The sequence below is a fragment of the Manacus vitellinus genome, unplaced genomic scaffold (genome assembly GCF_001715985.3).
Source record: "Manacus vitellinus isolate BGI_N305 unplaced genomic scaffold, ASM171598v3 scaffold_12_pilon, whole genome shotgun sequence".
Lineage (NCBI taxonomy): Eukaryota > Metazoa > Chordata > Aves > Passeriformes > Pipridae > Manacus > Manacus vitellinus.
Window position 1 is genome coordinate 18388951 of NW_021938949.1, and position 23595 is coordinate 18412545.

General features: G+C 52.3%; 1 protein-coding gene across 1 annotated transcript in view; it reads left to right on the forward strand.

Annotated features, from left to right (window-relative positions):
• The first annotated feature begins 974 nt into the window (after positions 1-974).
• CAPN15 (calpain 15) overlaps positions 975-23595 on the forward strand; it is a 52240-nt gene continuing 29619 nt past the window's right edge. Inside the window, 5 exon segments of the mRNA XM_029957881.1 lie at positions 975-1397; positions 1489-1655; positions 4385-4425; positions 6046-6191; positions 11843-12161. Of these exon segments, the coding sequence (XP_029813741.1) occupies positions 11986-12161 (176 nt within the window). The 5' untranslated portion in view covers positions 975-1397; positions 1489-1655; positions 4385-4425; positions 6046-6191; positions 11843-11985.

A 23595-nucleotide genomic window follows, 5' to 3' on the forward strand; every position in this document is an offset into this window, starting at 1 on the left:
GAGGCTTTGTGTTAAGCTGCTGGGTGCTCAGAGCTTTCCCTTCCTACTCCATAGTTACGTGAACATGTGTCCTACAAGGAAAATGACGTGGTGTCACACACACTGATGGGGCACTTGTGGGGTGCTCTGTCCTCTGGTGTTGGTCTCACTCCCTCATTAGCTTTAAGCCTTGAGCCTTTCCACTGAGTACCTTGGAGATGCTGTGGGCTGGAATTCTCTTTGTAGCCGGTGCTGCACAGACCCTTGGGCTAAAAGGTCCTTTTGAACCTGAATCAGTCCCTTATTTACTTTTTACTGGTCCCTGAGTGGCATCTCTTGCCCGCTCTGTATCATCCTCCCTGTCCTGGTCTGGTTCCATTACCAGCCTGTGTCCAGGTGTTTGCCACAGGACATCTTTTCCCCACTGCCTGGAATTCTCAGTGGTGGAGAGTGCTGGAAGAGAGACGCTCTTTGTGAGTTCACAGTGACCTACCCCAGGGGCACTGTGCTGCACCTGATGGTGTGGCTGTGGGGGCAGTGGGCAAGGTGAGGGAGCAGAACAGGATCTGTTGCTCTTGGTGCTTCTGCCATGGTCCCAAAGAGACTCAGTGATCGCATTGTTCTGGCTGAATCCTTATTTTTGTGCTCCCTCCCCAGCCTCAAACAGAGGAAGTGAGAGTGTGCTGGTGAACCAGACACTTATGGACAAGGGTTCTTGTTACCTCCATCTGCTAAAAGCCCGTCCCAAAGGAGACAGCTCTTTCTTAAAGCATGGATTTCACTAAAACAGGTTGTTTTGAGAGCAGAGAATATGAAGGAGGAAGGGGAAATATCTCGGAGGAGGGAGGTTTGCCGAGGCAACTACTCGAACGTCATGGCTTCTGGGGGTGGGATGGGCACGTTTGGTGTAATCAGAGGAATTAGTACTGTAGAATTTCCAGTAGATGTAACTGCTAATGATGTCCTGGCTATGCAGAGTAATTAACATCTGTTTCTGTATTTGAACATTCAGGCAGCGTGCCCCGCCAGACACCGCTGCGCTCACATCCGGCCCCTCGGGAGCTCCTGCCCTGTTGCTAATTGTCAAGAGCTGTCCAGAGTCCTTGTCCATGCGATCCTGCCGTGCTCCCTCCTGCCCTGCTCCGTCCTGCCGTGCTCCCGGGGTGCTGTTCCTGCTCTGATGCCAGCTCACAGCACAGTGCTGAGGCCACTGTCAGAGAGAGTGAGGCCAATGCTGGGCACAGAACTATAAAGTCACAGCCAAAGGCTCTGAAAGCACAAGTGAAGAATCTGAGCTGACCCAGAAGCAGTGGGTCCCATCGTGTCTCCAGACAGGACCAAGCTCCCAGGCTCTGCCTGGGAAGCACAGAGCCTTCTGCCAGCTGGAGTTCAAGTGGATGCTGACGGAGTGATGTGAGGTTGGTTGTGTTTGCTGGGGTGATGCTGATCAGCCCAGAGTCTCAGCAGCCATTTATTCTTACGTGCCTTTCTTCCCTCTCTGTCCTCCAGCTGCTCCTGCCAGGCTTGGTGTGCTCCCAGTGCTCCTGCAGGCACCTCCTAGCATGGTCCCCCTGCCAGGCTGCTCCGCGGGTGCCAGCAGTGCCCGCCCGGCTCCAGGGACTCCAGGCTGACCCCACACCCCTGGCACTGGACCCACTGAGCAGGAACCGTGTGGGGTGAGAGGCTTTTCTGACTCAGCTCTGGGCTGGGCTGGGAGGGGCTGAAAGGAAGACCTTCTCTGCTCTGGTGTGTAAGCACAGTTACCCCGCTTTGTGTCTCCCATGCATCTCATTCTTGTTGTTCTTCCTTGTTTTGGTTCCTCCTTTGAGTGTTTCCCTGTCCATGCTGTCTGTGTGAAGGCCACATGCTCATGTGGGTTAGGGATACTGGTGTCCCCTGGTTTTCTTGTGGTGAAGAGGAAACTGTAATAGTGGAAGAGAAATTGTGGGTCTTCCAGGACCTCGCAATCTTAAGCATTGGAAACTGCACGACTGTCCCAGGGTGTGTTTGAGGCAGTGCCAGGGCAGGGGAATAAGTTGGTCTTAAAAACTCTGCATTGCTTTGCCTGCAGTAACCACTGTGACAGTTCCCAGGCCAGGACTGGGACAGAGAGGTGGCTGTGTTGTGCCTTAAATGGCTGGGCTGCTTTCAGCCTGGGGATTCAGAGCCTGGGCTGTGGAGGCAGGATGAGGTGGTGGGAAGCCAGTCTGAGCTTGGACCTTCAGGGTGGGTACTCTTGCAGTGTGTGATAGTGTTATCCTTGAGTTCTAATGATCCATGTTGGGGTTTTGGATTGATCAAATGGACACCAGCATGCTGTGTGTTGGCCCATCTGGTCTGCCTGGGTGCCTATGGACTAGCTGGAGTCTCCATGTGGCTTTGGTGTCCAGCCACAGCAGAAGGTCTGCAGGAATCTCTTACAGCTGGAGGTCAGGGAAGCCAGACTGAACACTCTTATCTTTGAGTAGTGACTGTCCCCAGGGAGGTGTTGGTCAGGTCTGTACCATGGCTAGTTCTCAGTGGTGGGAGGGATGATGTGACACTCCTGCTCTTGGGTCAGTTTTGATTCGGCCTTGAAATGTCTTACAAATGCTACTGCCATTGTTCCTGTTGCCTGACCTTGTATGTTTAAGGAAGCAGAGGCTGGTGGAGGGAAGGTTGGGGGTCTGTAGCACCACAGGCTCAGGCAGCTGGATTTGTCTTGCAAGGCATTTGAGAGTGACTCCAGTAATTTGACCTCCTCTCCATCTGCCTGTTTGGGCATTATGGGTTCAGGATGCAGCCACTGCTCTTGGTGGAGAGCCCAGCTCCCTCCCTGTGCTGGAGGTACCTCCAATGGCCTGCTAGGGCTGGCTTTGCTCTAGCAAAGGCAGCTTGTTCCTCAAACTGTCTGCATTATGTTTCAGCCCTCTCAGCCTCTTCCTCGTCGTATCCTCATTCCTCAGTGTGACCATTGTATTTGTTCTAATGACTGTTCTCCTGGGAAAATATGGTTTAAGGTGTTGTGTAATTGAACACATCCTGCACTTCCAGCTCTACTGGTGTAGCTGAAGAGGAGCCACTTGTGATGGAGACAGTGAGCCAGTAAAGCTACTCTGGTGAGGAGAGGGGAGGATTGTGGTGGTGTCAGGCTCTGTTTTATCTGTAGCACTTCATTGTCCCAGGTGTTATTCCACACCTATAATTTCAATTACAGTATAATCTCCTAACAGGAGCCATGGCATGGCTGCCAGATCAGTGTGCAGAAGGATCCACATGGTTTTCAGGATGGCCCAGCACAGAGTGCAGGTGCAATGTGGAGCTGGAGGGGAGGAAGCAGTAATGTGGTGCTTCTCCATTAAATTATCACTCTGAGCTGTGTTTCCCTGTTGTCCAGAGAAGCTGTGGCTGCCCCATCCCTGGAAGTGTCCAAGGCCAGGTTGGACGGGGCTTGGAGCAACCTGGGCTGGTGGAAGGTGTCCCTGCCCATGGCAGGGGGTGGGACTGGATGGGCTCTAAGGTCCCTTCCCACCCAAACCATTGTGTGATTCTATGATTCCAGAAGAGGAACTATTTTCCTCTCCAGCCCCCAAGTCTGCCCCACCTCCCTGGTTTCTCCTGGTTCCCTGTTCTCTTGGGGAAGGCAGGAGCCTCATGTGCAGTTCTCAGTGATTCCTATGCTTTTCTCTTCCCATTGTTTGTGATGGAAATGCCAAATGCCACTGTTGTCTCTCAGGCTTATCCTACCTCTGCACTTGCCTGAGGCACAGCCAGAGATGCAGTGGTTTAAATCTAGGCCAGTTGGTTGGAAATTGGAACGTGGTATCAGATTAAGGCCAGGAAAGGCCAACTTGCATAAAAATGGCAGAAAGAGACACCCAGGTGCTGCTGCCTGTTGGCTCTGGGCAGGGCAGTGCAGTGAGGAGTGGGAGCTGTCTAGCAAGGGATGCAGCTGGATGAGGCTTGGGCAAATTACATATTTACTGTCTGTCTAACCTGTGTTAGAATTAAAGTTGTGGTTGGGGTGTCTGGGGACAGTGTGCTCAGGGACATCTCCTCCACCTCCTGTCTCTGAGACTTTGCTTTCCAAATCTGTGCCCTGGATTTTCACTGGATATGAGACTTTTTTTTTTTGCTGCAACTCTCTTCCCCTCCCTTCTGCAGTGGCCAGCTCTTCATCTGCTTATCTGTCGGCTTAGCATGATCTGGAGATACAATCCCTGCTGTCCTTTTGGGAATGACCTCGTGTTTGTGCTGTGTTTGGGCACCTATAGCCCACCATAATTCAGGTTGCTGAGTGATTGGGAGGAAGGAACTCCATGGGTCATCAAGCCCAGTTCCCTGCTGCTGAAGACAGTCTTCTTGTGCAGGTCATGAACTTGTCCAGGAACAGTCATTGGGACTAACTCTGTGCTTCTCTCCCCAGTGCTTCTGGAGCAGCTGGTCGATAGATCTGCTCTTTGAAAGGTCAGAAGCCCTCCTCTGACTCCCAGTGTCCAGCTTTCCCGGGCTGGTTGATTGTACCTGTGCCATTGCAGAGTGTCAGCTTGCAGATGAGAGATGACTTGCACTTTTTGTTCCTTCCCTGGCTCTCTGTAACCTTTATGTCCTGCAGCAGTTGTGGCTCTCGATGGAGATTTGTCCTGAGAAAACGTTGAAGGCTGCTTTGTTTTTCCATTTGGGAAGGTTGGGTTGGCTGGGCTCATTTGTTTCCGTGTTGTGCTTTTGAGTGTTTCAAGTGCAGGTGGAGCTGTGAGCTGCACAGTTTGTGAGTGTTAGCAAGTACAGAAGAGCACTTTTTGTGCTGCTGTCACTTGTCTTGTTTTTTAGTGTTTGTCCTTGCTACTTGTGCCATCTTGCCCCTTCAGGAGGGAGAGATGTTGTCAGAAACAGTTGAATCAAGGTGAACCTGATAAAGCAGTGCATTGAAAAGCCAGTGCCTGGCTCTTACTCGTGGCTCTTATTCATGTTTATCTCTAGCTATGAATGTGCAATAACAACAATTCTGTTCTGCACAGGCTGGCACAGCCTCAGACAGGAAGATCTGCTGTTTACCAAGCAACACTCTGCTGTAAGTGAGAAGGGGGGGAAAAATGGTTTATTGCTGCTGGGTAACCCAGAGTGTAGTTAAACCTTCTGAGAAAGGAGGAAACTAAGAGCACATGTGTTACTCAAGACGCGTTTTTCCTGGCAAGAGGCCCATGTTTGTGAGCTTCCTGCAAAGCATCCCTGCGTCTGCTCCTTCCCATTCACTCCATAGCATATTGGGAGCAGGAGAGTAAGAGCTTCCTGTTTTTATAATGCAACTGGTCTCAGCAGGCAATCTGTCGGGGTGATTTTTCAGCCTGACATCTCTTGGAGCTGGGGCAGCCTGTGAGCTGAGTAGGATGACAGAACTCTGCTACAAGGATTATAAATACAGGGAGGAAGAGATCTGGAAATGAGATCTGCTGCTTAAAGCTTCCCAAGATTGGATGCTGGGGCTTGTGTTGTTTTGTTTCTTGCCCATGTGTGTCTCTCTGTGGTATCACCTCTCTGCTGCTAATGAGAGGGCCCGTGCCAGCCCACGCAGGCTGAGTTAATACTGAGCTCCAAAGTCACCCACAATTGGCTGGGAAACTGCAGGATACACGTGGCTCACTGCACTTCACTGGAGCAATGTTAATTGACTTAATAGAGCACTGGGGTTGTAGGGATTGGCTTGTGTGGGCTTTTTTTAAACATTCAGACCCTTCTTCAGCAGTGCCATTGTTGCCATTTTCATGCTTGTTCAGAAACTGCTCTTCAGCTGTCAATGGAGATGGGGGTTGAAGTTAACCCTTATTTTGAAAAAACTGTCCTGCTTCTCCCTCTTTTCCTCCCTCCAGCTTGTGATTAAGATGTTGATTGCCCTTTCAAATCTATATAATCCTCTCTCTCAAAGTGACCGTGGTAGATTTCCAGTAGCTCCCTGGATTATCTGTCACTGGTTTACAGTGTCCAGTGCAAGGGAGAAGAGGAAACTTTGCTCAGAGTTTGCTGCTCGTTGCTCTGTGGCTAAGCTGGCTCTGCAATAAATGTACTTTTCCTATCAATCTTTCACTTCAGGCTTTGGACACCTCTTCCTCTGCCTGCATACTTATGAAGAGTCAGTGCTGGGCTTTAAATGCAGCTCAGCCCAACTCAGCTGCTGTATATGAGTTTCTTCTGTATTAAAGTTTGGCCAGAACCAGTTTCAAGGCAGCTGAAAGAAGGTAAAGACCTTCGAGCTTGCCCTTGCATGTTAATTCCGTGGCCAGAGACATGTGCTGCTGTTCTGGCCTTTGCTAAAGTGTCGCATGAAACGTGAGGTCCTGTTCTGTGCTGGTCTGGGACTCCAGGTTAAATTATCTTGTTACCTCATTAATAGCCCATCTGGAAATGTGCTTCCAGACAGCTCACTTCAGCTAATGATACCTCTGCAAGTAGTGTACCAGTCTTTTTTCTCACAGAGATCTGGAAAACAGCTCACTTGCAGCTTCCAGTCCCCTCAGTTTCCTCAAAGGCCAGAATCTCTGGTCTCCTCTCCTTTTCCAGCCCTCTGCCCCATCACAAACATTTGAGTGGGTGAGTTTCACCCTTCTCTCCCTTTTCCATGTCCTCCCATTTGTGCTGCTCACACACTGCCTGTCATCCTTGTGCCTTGTGCACCTGAAGACTTCTTGGCCCTGGCAGGTCTGACAGAGCTTCCTGAGTCACAGGACCATGGCCCAGGTCACACAGGGAGCTCTGTGGTAGAGCACGAGGTCTGCAAAAGCCTCCCACCTCCCAGCTGAGTGTGCCAACCACTGGTCCATCCTTCCTGTTATACCTATGCCTCAGTCTGTCCTTGGAGGTACCTTCCTGCCCCTCCCTGCCAAAACCTTTGCAAGGAATTGGAACTTGCTGACACCTTAATTTCCTGCCAAGACTGCAGCACTTGGGCTGCCTTGGCAGGTGAGGGCAGGGAGAATGAGCAGCAAAACTTTATTTCTTGTCCCCAGCTGTGTGCACAACACCTGCTCAGCACAGAGTGTTCAGTTCACTTGCTCTTGCTGCACTTGAGCCATAGAGCTCTCGTGGGTCGGTGTTTGCATCTTGGATTTCAGCCTGTGCTGCATCTCTCTGAGGTGGGTGTCTTGTTGCTTGTCTGCTCTTCCCCCACTGCCCTGTGGAAGGAGAGGGGTTGTTTGCCCTTCCTCTCTTGGGGTTACTTCTTTTAGCAGAGTCATCTCAGCCTGGTGAGTGCCAGCCATTGCTCTGCTTGGTGCTGGGACCTGGTTTTGCGCGTCCTGCCACCCTGCCTGGGGCTGGGAGCTGGATCTGTCACTTGCTGGGCACACAAATGCTTGAGCTTCTTTGCTTGGCTGGCATGGCACACCATCAGACACTGCACTCTGCATCCTTAGTTATCCCGTGCCTGCCGTGCTCTGTGACTTTATACCCTCCTGACACTGCCCTGCCTGGTGCTGGGCACCTTTCCAGCCCTGCACACCGTGCCCTGCTTCCCCCGGACCCTGGGAGCATGTGCCTCCTTCCGTGGGAAGCAGGGAGATCTGCTGTGCATGGAGGCAGGAGTGGCCAAGGGCTGGCCATGCCTTTGTGATGTCTGAAGTGGTCTCCTCCAGCTCCATGCCCCAGTCAGCCCCAGCTACTCCAGCTGCACCCACTGGCCCCTGAGCTAATTTGTGTTTCAGGGGGTGTCGCATCCCGCAGTCCCTGCAGAGGAGGCTGCTCCTGCCAGGGCTGCGTGTGGGCACTGGACATTCAGAGCTCTCCAGGAGCCCTGTTTTCTCCCTGCCAGCAGCAGGTTGCATGTGAATGAGGGCACAGAGCTCCTCCTTTGCTGCTGAGGGTGGTACAAGGTCCCAACACATCTGGCTCCCCAGGGTCACGGCCCCAAGGCTGACAGAGCTCAAGGAACTTTTGGACAAAGCTCTGAGGCACAGGGTGGGATTGTTGGGGTGTCCTGTGCAGGGCCAGGAGTTGGGCTCTGTGAGTCTCTCCCAACTCAGGCCATTCTATGGATCTATGATCTTAGCCAGCCCCCAGGCAGGGGAGCTTACACAGCAGAGAGAGGAGAAGGGCTGGTTCTTGCAGCTTCAATTCTAGAAGAAAGTGTCCTTCCTCTTGGCACAGCTTTGAGGGACATCTTTGTCGCAGGTACATGGTGTGCTTCTCCTGGGCCAGCTGCTCGCCCACCACCTCAGAGCTGTCTGGAGTTGAGGAGGGCTGTGTTTTCACTCCTTGATCTTCCCTGCAACAAGGGAGTAGCTCAGAGTTGACTTTATAGGTTGAGGGAGTGGAAAAATTAATGAAGTGACAAAGTCTTGTCCCTGAGTCTAGGAGGTTGAGAACCAAGTGGGGCTGGAAAACTCAGGCAGTACTTGAGCTACCACGTGCCATGTGGTTCATAAATTACCAGGAAAAGGAGTGTGTGGGGTATCCCATCACAGGGAGGAGTTTCTGCACATGGGACCAGCTGGGGTGAGTCTTCCTCACTGGTTTCCTTAGTGGCTGCAGCAGCTCCAGGGACCTCTGTCTCCTTCCTGCTGTGTGCCAAAGGGAAGAGCTCAGGGCTGATCCTAGGAAAAGTTGATCCTGCAACTTCCTAGATGCGTTGAAACACATGGGCTAGTTCCCTTTGCTTCCTTTTTTGCTCTCTTCAGAGCCAAAGCCTACTTTGAAGCTGGAGGGAAGGAAAGGGGGTTGGGCAGACCCAGATCCCCACCCTTCCTGCCTGCTCCAGTGTGACAGGAGAGCTGGGGCCTGAAGGGTCAGCACTGCTCGCTGCTGTGGAGGAATAGAGTTATCTGGAAGTGTCCAGGTGACTGCTCTGCTATCCCAGCAGCAGGAAGAACCTCCAAGGGAAAGCTTTGCTGTCCTGAACTTGCTGTATGTGCCTGCTGCTCACGGTGCTGGTGGGGAATTTAAGGAAGGGTCTGCATCACCATCAGGGTAAGCTGGTGTGAGTGGCTCGGGAGAGGTTTTATTTTGGAAGCAGTATTTTGGGAGCAGCTAAACAGCATCTGTTGAAACCTGGTAATTATTGCAGCTGCAAGGGGCAGAAAACCAAAATCCAAACTCAGCATCTTACTAAGGTGCTTAACTGTTAATTTCCATGAGTGAGATCCACCCCTCTCAAGACACTTCAATCTGCTCACATTGTTGCTTCCTCTCCAGATTAGATAGGTGGAAGTAGTGCTTTTTTAATTACAAGAAAAATCCTGCTCCCTCCTGCCAAGGCAGAGGAACTGTTGGCAGTTTGTTCCCTCTCTGTGGCTGAAGCCTCCCCTGTTCAGCACGGGTCACATGCCTGCAGGTCATCCTGGGGCATCTCCCTGCCCAGTGGGAGAAGTTCCTCAAAAACAAGGCTGAGTGCTTCCAGAGAGGCTTCCTTCTTCTTTAATTGTCCCCTTCCCTTGCTGGAGTGCAGTTTCCATTCTCACCTCTCCTTCTTGGAGGCTCCTCATTTGCCTGGTGTTGGCCAAAGGCGTTTTGGGTCTCAGCTTGGGGAGCGACGTGTGTGCTTTGCATTGAGCTGTAACGCTGCTGCCACTCCTGTTCTCAAACTGGTTCACCCTCTCCCCACCTTGGGTCAACCCTTAGATGTTGTTCATTGGCTGCTCTCACCTGGCATGAGGGTGACCCTGAAGAGAAGGATTTACTGCTTTGCCTGGAGAAATCCGATTTCACGCAGCGCTCGCGGCCAAGCAGCCCGGTTAGACCAGACAGTCTCGGAGATCACTACGACTTAGCCAGGTTATCCTCCATCTATTTATAGCTCCCTTCCTCTCCCAGCTCCACCCACCGTGGGGTTTTACCACAGGTTTTAAAGCAGGACTCCCAGCCTCTCCTCTCCCTGTGGAGTTGAGCTGCCTGCTCCGACTCCCTGGCGGAGGAGGACAGAGCAGGACACTGGAGCCAGTGTGATGTGGGCAGCAGACATGTCTCTGGCCTCTTGTGGTGAGCTAAAACTGGTGTTTCCATGGGGAGGAGGAAGCAGAGTTCTACTTTTCCAGCTTGAGAGTCAGCTGAGGAAGTGGCCTTGAACCAGCCTGTGGAATTGCTTTATTTGGCAGTTTAACCCTACTCGAGGTGGGAAAAGGCTGTTGGCTGCCTGGGCATCCTCCTGTTTCGCTCAGCCTGCTGAGCTGGGCAGGGCTGTTTCTACCCATCTTGCCTTTATTTATTTACTTTATCGTGCTAGAACTCGAGTCTTGAGGTAAAAGACAGAGTTTGTTCTTCTGGCAGGTCCCAGAGTTGCATCCCCTGTGCCTTTGCTGCCGGAGCACGTGCAGCCCGCGGGATGGGGCGGAAGAGCCAGAGACATCGCAGGTGTGGGATGAGTGATGCCCCCAGTTAGGCTTGAGTTGATGATGCTTGGAAATGCTCTTCCCCTCACATGGCGTGGCTTTCATTTAGCCAGAAAATCAGATTTGTTACAAATTAACTGCTTGAATAGCAGGAAATGAGAGGGGAAGTGCCAGGGATCCACTTGGGCTGGATCTGCGAAATCAGTGAAACCTTGCTGTTGGGTGGTAGGAACCAAAGCGTAGGGATGTGGGGCTGATGCACAGCAGTGAAGCAGATCAATTGAAAAAAAGGAGGTGGTAGGGAAAATTGTGTTCTTGGGCTTCTTTTTTCACATTTATTTGGTTAGTTCAGGCTTTGTAGAATACAGAGGAGAGACTGTGACAGAGCAGTTAACATTCTCCAGCTAATGACCTAATGCAGGCACATTCTGGCATTAAGCTTGTAGCAAAATTGCACCTGCTCCTTGAGTTGCTGCTTTTCAGAGTCTGTTATCTATCAAGGCCTTTCTTGATCCCTTAGATCAATCCTGAAATTGAAAAACTGTATTTTAGGACTCTTCATTTCAGCCTTTTTACGGCACAAAGCAGTTTCTTCGCAAAGGTCTTTCTACAGTTCATTCATCTCCCTAAATCCTGGTGGGTAATTGAATAAGCTCAGCTGTGCTAATTTTTTTGTCTTTCTCGTTTCTTTTTTGCTCTGTTAAATGTTACCTTGATCCTTTGCTCCTGATACACATCCAGATTGCTGTGCCTTTTCCCTTTAAGGAGACACGTGTGTGTGTTTAAACTTCTTCGAATACCAGAGCACACGAAATGTTTCTGTAGTTTAACTGTGATGATGCTCCAAGAATAAATTCCAAGAAGTAGCAAAGAGAGAGGGAGAAAAGGAGGAGCAGTCAAAGCCCCAGACCTGCTTTTGTGGGTAAGGGCATGCTCCGTCTCAGCTAAAAATTGGCTTGAGCTGAAAGTAAATAGCCATAGAAATACTTTTTCAGATTCCCAGTCTGTCCAGTTCCAGCCTTACTGCGGTGTTAGTGGGGAACAGGAAAAGAAGAATGTTTTATTTTACATACAAGCACACAAACCATCCAGTCCTTGTAGCTGAAGGTAGCTCAACACCTGATGTGCCAGTCGGAACCCAGAGCTTTCAGACTGCCCTGGGGTTTGTGGTCCCCAAGGGTTGCTGGTTTGGGCTCCAGGTGGGACTGGCTTGTCCCATTTTCTGCTTCTTTCCCCTGGTGCGAAAGGCTTTGTGTTGGGCTCTGCTGTGCTTCCCTCCCCTAGTCGAGCTCCTTCCCTGTGCCTGGAAACTCCTGGTGCTTAACTTGGGGGAGGTTCTTCTAGAGCCCCTGTGCTCCTCATCTCCAGCAGCAAAAGCTGGACTCAATGAAACAGCCCTTCCCATCCCAGTGAGCACTGGCATGGGGATCCTGCTCAGAGCATGCATTAATAGGCTTTAAAACTGGAGGGTTGTTGCTGAAATCATACCTTATCTTTCTCTCTTTTTCTTTCCTTTTTTTTCCCCCCTTTCTCTTTGTTTGTTTGTTGTTTTTTTTCCCCCCTCGGATCAGAACCGACCTCCCTTCCTCCGGTGTGTTGGGATCTTTACAGCAGCCCATGCCGCAGCGCCTCGCCCATCCCACCCGAGCTGCTCATGCCACTGGCCTGGACCTAACCTAGGCTCAGTCTCAGCGTGGGCTGGGCAGGGGGCACCATGGGGAGCTCTGCCTCATCGCTGGCCGCGGAGACGGAGTCGGACCATGGCTTCGGTAGCGCGCCCTACCCGGGGCACCCGGCCGTGGGCTGGTATAGGAGCAGCCACGGCGGCCCCGTGTGGGAAAGTGCCCTTATAACGCGGCAGCAGCAGCACCTCCAGCACCGGGTGCGAAGGTAAGGAGGAGGGGAAGGACCTGCTCGCTGCTCACCCGCTCACTGCTCACCTCTCAGCCTCAGTCCGGCCCTGCCTTTGGCAGACAAGTTGCTTTGCATCCTATTTGTTGTCGTGTCCCTTCACTCAGAGGCTCAGTTCAGTTCCTCAGGAAGCTACAGCCAAATTTCCACCGATTTGAGTGATGCCAAGCCCTGTCCTTTACACGGGGTGGCTGAAGTCTCCTGCAGAATGGACTGCAGGACTCAGCCCAGCTCTTCCTCACTCACTTAAGTTGTGAAGGTGGCTGCCAGGGAATGGGATCTCAGTTCCTTGTTTGCCGTGTTCTCATGGCTCCTCTTCTTTCTGAGCTCCCAACCACACTGTAGTGTCACAGGGTTGTGACTCCAGGTTGGGAGGTGATAAGCCTCAAGAGTTTCTGATCTCAGAAGAGCTGGAGAAGCTGTTTTCATGCAAAAGCAGTGAAATGCTTTTGAATACCAGATCCAGGGGAATGAAACACACCAGACCAGAATTACTTTGAAAAAGAGCTCAGTGTTTCCAACCCTCAATTCCAATTCCTCCTTGATGAAATCTGCACCTCAGATGTGTCTCCTAGCCATTGCCTCTGCCCCTTCCCCACCAGCCACTCAGAGTGAGGAGTTTCTCTTCATGCTGGGGCATGTGTCCTGCATTCAGTCTCTGACAGGTGTGTCAAAACATCTAAAACCCCTCTGCCCGCAGGCTTGGCTACAGAGGCTGCCGTGTTTTGTGCTAATAACCTTTGAGCCTTTGCCTAATGCCTGCTCGGTGTAGATTCCAGCCTGGTGGGGTGTTTGTACCTGCTTGAGTCTGTCTGGAGCTGCTGGTCATTTAGGAATAGCTGCTTGCTTCTGAGCGTCCTGGCTTTCCACTGTAGACGTTTGCTGTGATGATCATGTAGCATCTGTGGTGGGGTCCTTGTTTTCTTGCCTTCCTGCAGCTGTGAGGCCTGGAATGTGCTGCACAGGGTCTGATACACAACTCCAGGAGCCTCTGAGGCAGCAACGTCACCTTTGCTCCTTTCTAGCCCTGTCTTGGGTCTTCTTGTTGAGCTGGGACAGTGTGGAACCAATTAGCTGTTGTCTTCGCTCTCAAACACGGCCTTGAGTTCCTGGCAAAGCCCAAGAAACCTTTAAAAAGGGTATTTTGTGCAGTTCCTAAAATCTGTTGCTGTGTGTGCCAACCTGTGTGTCTGGCCCATGGTTCTGGTCAGTGATCTGTGCTGTCAGGGCTTGTCCCCTCTAGTTTAGAGGGATGCTGTGAACAGAGCTGGTCCTTCCTGCAGGATTATCCCTTCTGGACTGGTGGTTTTCCCTCTCTTGCCTTGAGGAGTTGGGGAAAGCGTCTTGGCTCACAGATGAGCACCCCAGTATGCCCATGCACAGCCAGCACTGGAATTTAGGAACTTCCAATGCACAGCTGGCCCTGGGCACTAAAAAGGTGATGTCTCTGCAGCCTTGTGTGTGCCAGTTCATGGCTCAAAGTCTGTAGCTTGGAGGAGGTTGAGAAACTAAATGAAATCTTGACATGTGGAAATAAATTTCCTGAACAGCCAGCCCTGGTGGTGGAGGGGATGTTGGGGCAAGAACAGGAACTGCCGGTCTGGGCGCAGATAACGCCGGTGTCCTGTTAGGACAGGAGTGGCTTTTCTGATAATTATGTATTTCCCCCGCTGAAGGGAGAACAGAACCCATCCCAGTGCAGTGCTGCGTGGTTCCTGGAGACAGGAAAATCGCTGGCCAGGATTCAGTGAGCTGCGAGTTGCGTGGGAAGAACTCGCTCCAGGCAGTGATTATGGAAGTGGGTTCAAAAGACCTGCTGGGATCAGCCAGGCATCAAAGCAGCGCCGTGCCCAGGGAGGGACGGGGGACGGTGGGGCGGAGGAGCGGCGGATGGTTGGTTTCCAGAGAGGAACAGATAAATATATTCCTTTAGAGAATTAAGTAAGTCAATAGAACAAGGCAGGGTAGGTCGCCCACCTCTGCGTGTCCTCGTCCCCGGAGCTGTGGAGTGTAGGAAGGAAGTGGAGTACTGGGGAGTCAATCTGAGGCTGGGCAGGAGTTCTGGGATAGACTCTGCTTTTCCTGCTGCTTTTCTGTCCCTGCCTGTGGCTGCCTTTGGGGCTGATAATGCTTTGGCTGCTGTGGAGCAGCACAAAGCCAAGCTGCTCTGGGCTGTCTCAGGGATGAACACAGGCCTTCCTTGGCAGGAAAACAGGGACACAAGTACTTAACAGGTGGCTTTGGTCTGTATGTGATGGGGGAATTAGGGGAGGCTTCCCTCGTGGTGGGGTGGGAATAGGGGGAGAAATCAGTGCTATTTGGCTTTCAAGATTTTAGAAGCTGGGAGGAGGCTGTGCTGTCTCCTGTTGCCTGGGTGAGGCTGGTGGTGTGGAGTTTCCTGGCTGCTGAAGACAGGGAGACAGGAGGGAGTAGAAAAAGGGCCTTAGTGGTAAAGACAGTAGACTTGTGACATCCACATCTGAGCCCCTGGTGTCTTCTGGACCAGGCTGCACAGTCTCTGTGTCCCACCTTCTAGAGAGGAGCTTGTCCTTGCCTTCCCCAGCGTGCCAGGAGGACACAGCTGCTTAAAGACTAGAGGTACCAGGTGTTACATGCATGTTAGTTAGAGGGATCTCATTGCAGAAATCTCTGCTTAGGGCAAAGATATTGGTTTTAAATACATCCCTGGTAGGTGTGTGAAGCCAGACAAATTCTGGCTCAGTTACAAGGCCCCTTGGGCTCCGTCTTGCTCATGTGCTTGAAGGTGCTGGCCTGGGCTCCTGTTGGGTGGAAGTGCTCAGCTGAGCCAGTGGATTCATCAAGGCCAAGCTTCCCAATGTGCCAAACCCTTCCTGGGGCTGAGAGCAGGAAGGTGAGTGCCCAGGTCAGTGCTGTGGCTGCCGCAGTGGGATGGTTTGGGAGCTGTGGGATTGGGGTGGCTTCTCCTGCTGCTGCTGGAAGTGGTGGTGGCACCTCTCCAGTGTGCATCCTTCCACATCTGTGAGGGGTTAGGAGGGAATTTGGGCAATGAACTGTTTCCTGATGAGATTTAAGGGAATATTTCTGTTCACCAAGTCATCATTCCCCAGGATTCATAAAGAGGGTCCTGTTGGGTACTAGGAACTGCTGAATTTTGCTCCATTCAGGAGAGGCTTTTGGGGGAAAGTACTGCAAGATCTGTGCAGCTGAATCTAAGTGTCTCTGCCCACTGCTTGGTTTGGCTGAAGCTCTCTGGCCTCCCCCTCTTCCAGAGAATATTCATTTTCTGGGGTTTCCCATGGCATTCTGCAAAGGTTTTGTATTTTTCTGTAAAAGCCTTTGCAGAATGAAATACCTCTGGGTCACAATGACCGTGGAAGGAGGAACACACTCTTTTAGTATTACTTTTTAAATGCTAAAAATATATAAATCCTCCTGCTTTTGTTGTTAGCAGCTGCTGGGAGGGTGGTTGCTGTGCCACCCCCCTGCTCCCCAGGAGCACCACTTATTTCTGGAGGGAAACTCGAGGCAAACCATCCTTATCCTCAGTGTTTGTGAGCCCTGTGGTTTAAATGCACGAACAGCAGCAAGTCAGAACTGCTAAGCAGCATCACAGAGTCCTGTTTCAGAGCTCTGAGTTGTCTTGAGGCTGGTGGAAATGTTAATAACGGGACTCTGGCAAATGGAGGGGTGGCAGGGCCATGTGGAGGGGGAATGTGACTGTGCAGCTCCTTCCCACCCTCCTGTGTTGTGGCACTTGAGCTCCAAGTGCAGCACAAGCAGAACTGGTGTCTGCAGGAGGGTTTAATCTGGAGCAAAGGAGGCTCAGGGGAGACGTTCTCACTCTCTGCAACTCCCTGACAGGAAAGGGGAGCTGGGGGGGTTCGGGCTCTGCTCCCAGGGAACAAGGGACAGGATAAGTGGAAACAGCACACGGGGAAATTTCTTCATGGAAAGGGTGGTCAGGCCTTGGCACAGCTGCCCAGGGCAGGGGTGGAGTCCCCATCCCTGGAAGTGTTTAAAAAAGGTGTAGCTGTGGCACCTGGGGACATGGATCATTGGTGGCCTTGGCAGTGCTGGGGGAATGGTTGGACTCAGTGATCTTAGAGGGCTTTCCCAACCTTAATGAATCTATCATTCTATGGTTCTGTGTGTTTCTTGTTGGGGAAACCAATGCCCAGAGGAGAAATGGGAAGAAAAGCTCCTGGTAAAGGATCAGGTGACTCTGCAGGGTTTCCCTGCTTCTGTTTTCTGTCACTGGATCTCAGGCTCAGCCCCAGGAGGTCTGGCAGCCTCAGTGGGCAGTGTCTGTGCTCTTTGGGGTACGGGTACCTGGCAGAGCTGGGATGGCACAGGCACAGTTCCATTTTTTATCAGCAATGTGCATGGATTTGCATGTGCCCAGCGAGTTGATTTTGCACCTTGCAGGAATCACAGACCGGTAGAGCTTGGGAGGGACCTCTGGGGTCCAGCTGGTCCAACTCCCTTCCCAAGCTCTGCCAAGAACAGAGATGTGTGTGGAACAGAGGGATAACCAAAATGTGCTCTGACTGTATATGCACAGAGAAGGGATGAGGGGGGAAAAGGGGATCACTCTTCCAAACCACGAGGGTACTTATATGAGCTCACATATTCAGGACATGCTGCTCATCACACTGGAGCAAAGCTTGTGTTCCCCAGGTGCTGCCATGAAGTGGATGCATCCCTGTGGCTTGTGCTCCCTCTGGAAGTTGTGGCATCCAAGTTCAGCTGAGATTTGCTAGAGTAATGGTGTTCAGGTTGTGGATACCTGCTTGCTGGGAATATTGGGCTTGTAACTGTTTGCTCTCCAGTTCTCACCAAAGCCTGCTGGAATTGTCTTTCTCCAGAAGGTGTTGCAGTGCCAGGGAGTTGGCAGCATGGAATGCTGTTTCATCTGCCTGAGGCTTCCAGCCCTGCCCATCCACTTTCCATGCTGGCTGCTCCAGCAGTCCATTCACTCACAAAGCCTATTAATTGTTTAAATTGGGGCTATTTGTAGCTCTGGAACCAGGAATAACTTGGAGGGTGGTGCAGAGCAGCAGAGACCAAAGTTCTCAATAGATACCTAAAGAAACTCTCCCTTTGCTCCCTGTGTGCCCCCCAGCCTTCCCCATCTCCATTTCCCACACAAGCCATCCTGCCTGCTCATCCTCTCCAAAGGGAGGGCAGAAGCCAGTCAGCTGGAGAATGTCCTTGTCTTTGGCAGTGGGTTTGGCTAAAATCTGACCAGAAATATCTGAACCCCCTGCCTGGATGTTGGAGGGCACAGCAGAGCTGTCCCTGCAACAGCACCAGCCTGAAGGAGGGAAAAACCAGCACTTTTACCTGTTTTTTGGATGCTCCTGCCTGCAGTAGCTGAGCATTCTTGCTCCAGGGAAGTAGGTTCAGATCCTTCTCCAAGTTCAGGTGTTGGGGAATTTTCCTTTGGATGCTGCACTGCATGAAGAAGGTTGGCATCCAGCTTTGGCTGTGCATGGATCTATGGGCCCATCCTCTTCCTGCCTTTTGGGAAGAGATCCTGGAATTTTGCTGTGAGGGAAGCTGGTCTCTTGTACTCTGTGCTGCAGGAATGCATGATCAGAGGGCCTGGTAGAGCCCTTTGGAGTTTGGTTTGGAGCAGAAGTGTTTCCAGGTGCTGGTATGTTGGGGTAGGCTGGGAGAGGAATTGGTAGGTGGTGAATTTTCTGATGTTTTTATTTTATAAGAACAGGGAATAGTAAGAGGAGCCAGAGAAGGGATGTTCTTCCAGAGTAACCTTTCTGCATTGCTCCCTTGGCTGTATTTGGCTGCAGAGGCAGGAGTGTGGTCTTGTGTTTCATGGCAAATCACTTGTCCCCCTGAGAGGTGTCACACGTGTAGCCTGGAGCTATGGAATGGTCTCAGTCCTCCAGAAGGAGCTGATGGACGGATGTGATGACAGCAGGAAACTCAGGAGCCTGGCTGAGCTGCTGCAGGCAAGGAGTAAATGCAGGAGAGTGTGTGTTTGGGGGGTTATTTCTTCTCCCAGGGCTGGGATGGGAACCACAAACACAACAGTGTGCAGCACCTGTCCTGGAGGAGATGGGCCTGCATTAACCTGAGTGGGCAGGGATTTCCCTTCCTTCTCTGTGAGCTGTTCAGTGCTGCTGAGTGCCCAGTGTTCCCTGGGTTCATTCCAGAGCTCACTGCTTTCCTCCAAAATCACCAGGTACTGGTTGCTGGGAAAGGCACGAGCTGGATTTCTCTGACCAGTAGCTTAATCCAGTTTGACACTGGTGGCTCTGAGCCCGGGTCTCTGACCAGTGTGACTCAGAAATGGTGAGGGGAGGACACATGGAGCTGCATCCATCTCCCTCCACCCTCCTCCCCCTCCACGAGTGCCTGGCCCCGAGCTGGCCATGTCCCTGAAAGGCTGCCTTGATCCCAGCACGGCTGGAGCCTGGTGCTGTGCTGAATGAACCCTCTGCAGGCCTTTGTTCCCTGGGATGAAACACCCCACAGAAGGGCAGTTGTTCAGAGACACAGAGAGGAAAGATGAGGGCTGGTTGGGTGCTGTTTGCATTTGCCAGGCTGGGCTGCAGCTCTCTGTTCCTGCCCGGGGATCCACAACCCACCCAGGTAGCTGTGCCTTATCAGCTGCTCTCCTCCACAAACTGCCCTGGGCTTTTATTTGGCTTGGGCACCTTCCCGTGCCTGTCACCCTGCCAGCCCTCCCGCTGTGCCTGGCGAGGCAGCAGGAGCAGAGCTGGCAGCCCGTGCCAGCCGGTGCCGCTCCCCGTGCCCACGGGCACCGCTGAGCCCCTGCGAGGGGCAGGTGCTGAAGGTCACTGTGAGGAGGTGTGAAGAACTGAGCTGCTCCTGCATTACAGATGGCATTTCTGAGGCTGCAGCAGGACATCCAGACCAGAAGGAAGCTGGAAGTGGAGTGTGAAGGCAGCCTGGAGCCCTTCTGGACGGCGGCAGCACCGGCAGCAGGAGAGCCAGGGTGGTGTGGGGGGTGAGGAGGAGAGTTTGGGCTGCAGGTGCTTGAAGGCTGCCAAGTCAGCAGCTTGCTGGGAGCTGGAGGGGCCTTGTGTGCCCTTGCCCAGAGCTCGACTTGGTCTCCAGACACAGGTTCCAGGCCTGCTGCTCCCAGTGCTCCCAGCACTGGGGCTTGGAGTTGCACAGAGCTGGGCCCCAGCATTCGGAGCGTGGCAGATTCACAACAGCAAAAGGGGATGTTGGGAGGCTGGATCTTGCCACCTTTTGTGGGGAGAGGACAGGGTGTCTATACTCCATGGCATTCAGTAACATTCCCCAGCTGTGGAGTGGGGAGAATGTGGACACAGGCAGGATCCTTTGTCTTCCTGAAAACTTGATTTTAAGCTACATACCTTGGAAAAGTGAAGCAGTAGGTAGGTAGGTGGATAGATGTGTGTGTGTATATATGTACCTGGGTTTTTTTCCACTGATTCCTTGGGACACCAAAGAGAACACATCTTTCTATCAGTGCCCTGGTGTTGACTGGCACGTGCCTCATGCAGCACTGGGACATCCCATCTCACCTGTGCCACCAACTGTACCTTCTCTGCCCAGGAGCTGAGGCTTCTCCTGCTGCCTTACCCAGAGCTGCTGTGTCTGTCTGTGGGGAGGCACAAATGTGGAGACACTTGGTGCTTCTGAAATGCGGGAAGACTTGTTTTTTTGCAGGAGCTGCAGGGCTGCATGCCTTGGCACGGGGTGGACTGATCAGTGATGCTGCTGCTGCCTTGCCCAGCAGTGACGTGCGCTGGGCACATCATCACTTTACACACACCCTAGAGAATCTCCAGCAAAGCTTGACCTAATGACCTGTTTTCCTTGGGTTATGTTTTCCTACAGCAAATGTTTAGATGCTCTGTGTCTTCTGGGCACACCAGTGTGGGCCCTGCAGCCCTGGCTTGCTCAGGGAGTGCTGGTGGGGAGGGCACAGCAGCTGACAGGGCCCATCTGTCTTGTGCAGCGTTTGAGCTGCTGTGAGTGCTTCAGTGCCCAGGGCATGTGCTCTCCTCCCTCCTCTCTGCCCCGTGTCCGGAGGTTGACAGTGATGTCCTTCAGGTCGTCCTTGCTGAGCTTACCCAGGAGCTGTCTGTGAGGTGTGTGTGATTTGAAGAGGTTCAGGAGCTTTAACCAAGAGCAGGAGCTGCCCTCCCTGGTAAGAAGCTCTGTGTCCTGCTGCAGGGAAGGGATGCTGAGCTGTTAGAGCAGCACCAGCATGGCCTCTGCAGGGTTGCTGTGGTGTCAGGATGGTTCCCTCTGGCACATGGACTTGTGAGGGTTAATTGCATGTGCTCAAGCCAGGAGCATCCTCCAGAGTCCAGCTGTCAAAGCACTAACTTAAGCATGTGTCATCTTTACGAGGCACTAAACAGTGCTACAGTCTGAATTACCCAGTCTGGGGGCCTCCAGGGTACAGTATAACTTGTAGGGGCTTCCCTGGTAATTCCAGCCTCCCTGACTGCTCCAGGAGTCAGCCAGATGTGTATTAAGGTGGCAGTAGCTCTAGAGCTTGGGACATGAGCAGAAAGAGCAGACTGGGGTGCTGGCTGGTTGTGTGGCTCAGCCTGCCTCAGCACAGCATTGTTCTGCTCTGCTCCTGGCCCTTCCAGCTCCACATAACTCACCCAGTCCTTCTCCCTGTCTCTGAGAAGCTGGAGAAACCAAACAGACCCCATTTTCAAAGTGCACAGTGATGCCAAACTGAATGTGAGACCAAGTGTGGATTCCTGTGTGGAACATTTCTTTGATGGGGTGGTGGGATCACAGTGAGCTTCTGGAGTGGTGACATGTTCTTGTGTCCTCCTGGAGCTTGGTGGTTTGCCCATGGCATCCTGCAGGGTGACATGGCATCAGCCTGGGTGGCCTTGGGGCACTGTTGGCCCCCACACCTGACTTGGTGCTGGTGGGGCAGGAGGTGCAGGGAAGGGTTTTAGGCTGGTGGGGGTCACAAAAGGCTGAGGGAGCCCATGTGCTGCAGAGTACACAAGTCAGGGTCCACTCTGCCCAACAAGGGTGTCTTATTGTGCACACTGGCCCTGAAGGTGGGCCCAGGACTGTCCTAGAAGCCATCAGGAAATAAAAATGCCACGTGGGCTGTGCATGATGAAACATTCCCAGCCAAATCACAAGAAGATCTCTGTGTTTTATCCCTTCTTGGGAACTGTTGTTCATTGTCCTCTCTAAAGTTCAGGCCCATGAGGGAGAGAAGTGACCTTTATAGGTCAGGAGCACACACACAGTCGGATCCATTGCTGTTGGTGGGACTCAGCCTGTGCTCAGGATCCCATCTTCTCCCATTTCCCTTGCACGAAGAAGTGGGAGATGCTTTCTGGAACTACCTGAAAGGAGGTTGTGGCGAGGAGTGGGTCAGCCTCTTCTGCCAGGTAACAAGCAATAGAACAAGGGGAACAGCCTCAAGTTGTTCAGGTTGGATATTAGGAAAACTTTCTTCATAAAAAGAGTGGTTTAGCATTGGAACAACCAGTCCAGGGCAGTGGTGGGGTCACCACCCATGGTAGTGTTCAGAAAATGAGTAGATGTGGCACTTTGTGATATGGTTTAGTGGGCATGGGGATATTTGGCTAAAGATTGGACTTGATGGTCTTGGAGGTCTTTTCCAACCTTAATGGTTGTGGCTGGAGCACCACAAGGAGGTACTTCAGGTTTGAGAACTCCCCAGTGCCTGGGTGGTTTGGTGTTGGATCGAGGGTTTGGCCTCATTAAACTGGAACCACCAGCCCTGTGGTGGTTTCTGTCATGAGGAATGAATCCTCGAGCCTACACTGCCTTGGCTCCTCATTTACAGAGGTAAAGAGCAGGGATGCTGAGGTGCTGAAAGGCCAAAGTCTCCTTGGCTGTAGTTCTGAATTTCCATGTTTTGGGCAGTGAGGACAGAGGGCTGGCTCAGGGTGGGAGAGTTTCCCTGACGTCAGGAGGAAGCTGTTCTGTTGACATTCACTGAAGAGGTTTTGCTTTTTTCTGAAAGCCATGTGTCAGCACCAGTCCTGCAGAGCAGAGCCAGGATTCCCTGAGAGCTACAGGGCGCTCTGACCCTGCCTTGGCTTCTCCCCCTTCAGAGGAGGGGTTGGGGGAGGCTCAGTGGGGAATCCTCTGGCTCTTTGCACGTGCAGGGATATCGATCCGGGACTTGGCAGCCACATTCCTGCAGATGTAGTGTGCAGAGCTGGCAAACTTGGAGGTACAGGGGATAATTTAGCTCACCTGTGACCTCAGCAGGTAGGAATGGTGTTTAACCAGTGCCAGAATGAGAAGGCAGTGGGTGACATTTGGAATGGGGGTGTCCCTTCTCCTGTCCTTGGTGGCTGCAGTGTGGAAGTCCTGTGAGCAGCCACCAGCCTGTGGATGCCCTGGCCCTTTGTGCCGTTCTCTGCCAGCTCTACTTCTTGAGCCTGACACTTCAGCTGCTGCAGAGATGGACTGATCTCTATTACCTGTACCCTGTGTGTGCCCCCCTGTGAAGTGAGCCCAGGTATTGGCACTGCAGGATCTGAGGGCTGGAGCACAGCAGATGGAAGTGCAGGGTGATGGATTCAGTGGGGCTGTGAGAGATGGGAGCAGACAGCTTTGGAGCAGTGGTGTTACTCCTGATCCATTTCCCCTCCCTTCTCTTTCGTTCCCTCTTTCTCTTCCCCCACCACTCTTCCAATTCTATTTTAACAGCACTACAAATTGCAGCACAGATCTTTAGCTGAGCAGCAATTCAGGTTGGCAGTCACCAGTAAATCTCTTCCAGCCTCCCCACGAGAGGGAAGTTGCAGTGGGAGTAAGGGGATATAGGTGGGTCCTGAGTTTATGGACCCATCAGGTTTTCCTGGCTCTTGCCAGCTATGGGCCCATAGAAAGTTTAACCTTAGTCCCACATCTCTCTAGTCCCGGGAAACAGGAAAATTCTTCTCCCACCTCACACCTGGTGCATTGGAAAGTGGTGTGAAAGACTCAAACAAGGGATAGGAGGGATGCCAGCATAAGTTCTAGGTCCTGTTTTTCACGTGTGTGACATCTGAAGTTGTTCCCTGTTCTTAAAGGCAGAAGGTGCTTTTCATCTGGGCAAATGGACCTGTGCTTCCAAACTACCCTGCACATGCAGGTGCTTTTGTTTGCTGATGCACAGTGTGTGTATCCTCTATGGGCTGTGCTGGGGGAATGATGGAAAATAGCCCTGGATGGTGTGTGAAGGCAAAACTTTTGCCGTTTAGTCCATACAAGGGGTCTGTCTGCACAGTCCCACACCAGGAGCTGTATGTCCCAGCAAACACATTTCCCAGCTGCCAATCCTGTCTCCTTTGGTGAGTGCTCTGCCTGTGTTGTTGCCCCTTTCCACTGTGCTTGAGCTTGACCACCCCAGGGTGGGGAGGTCCTGGCACAGGTTGCCCAGAGAAGCTGTGGCTGCCCCATC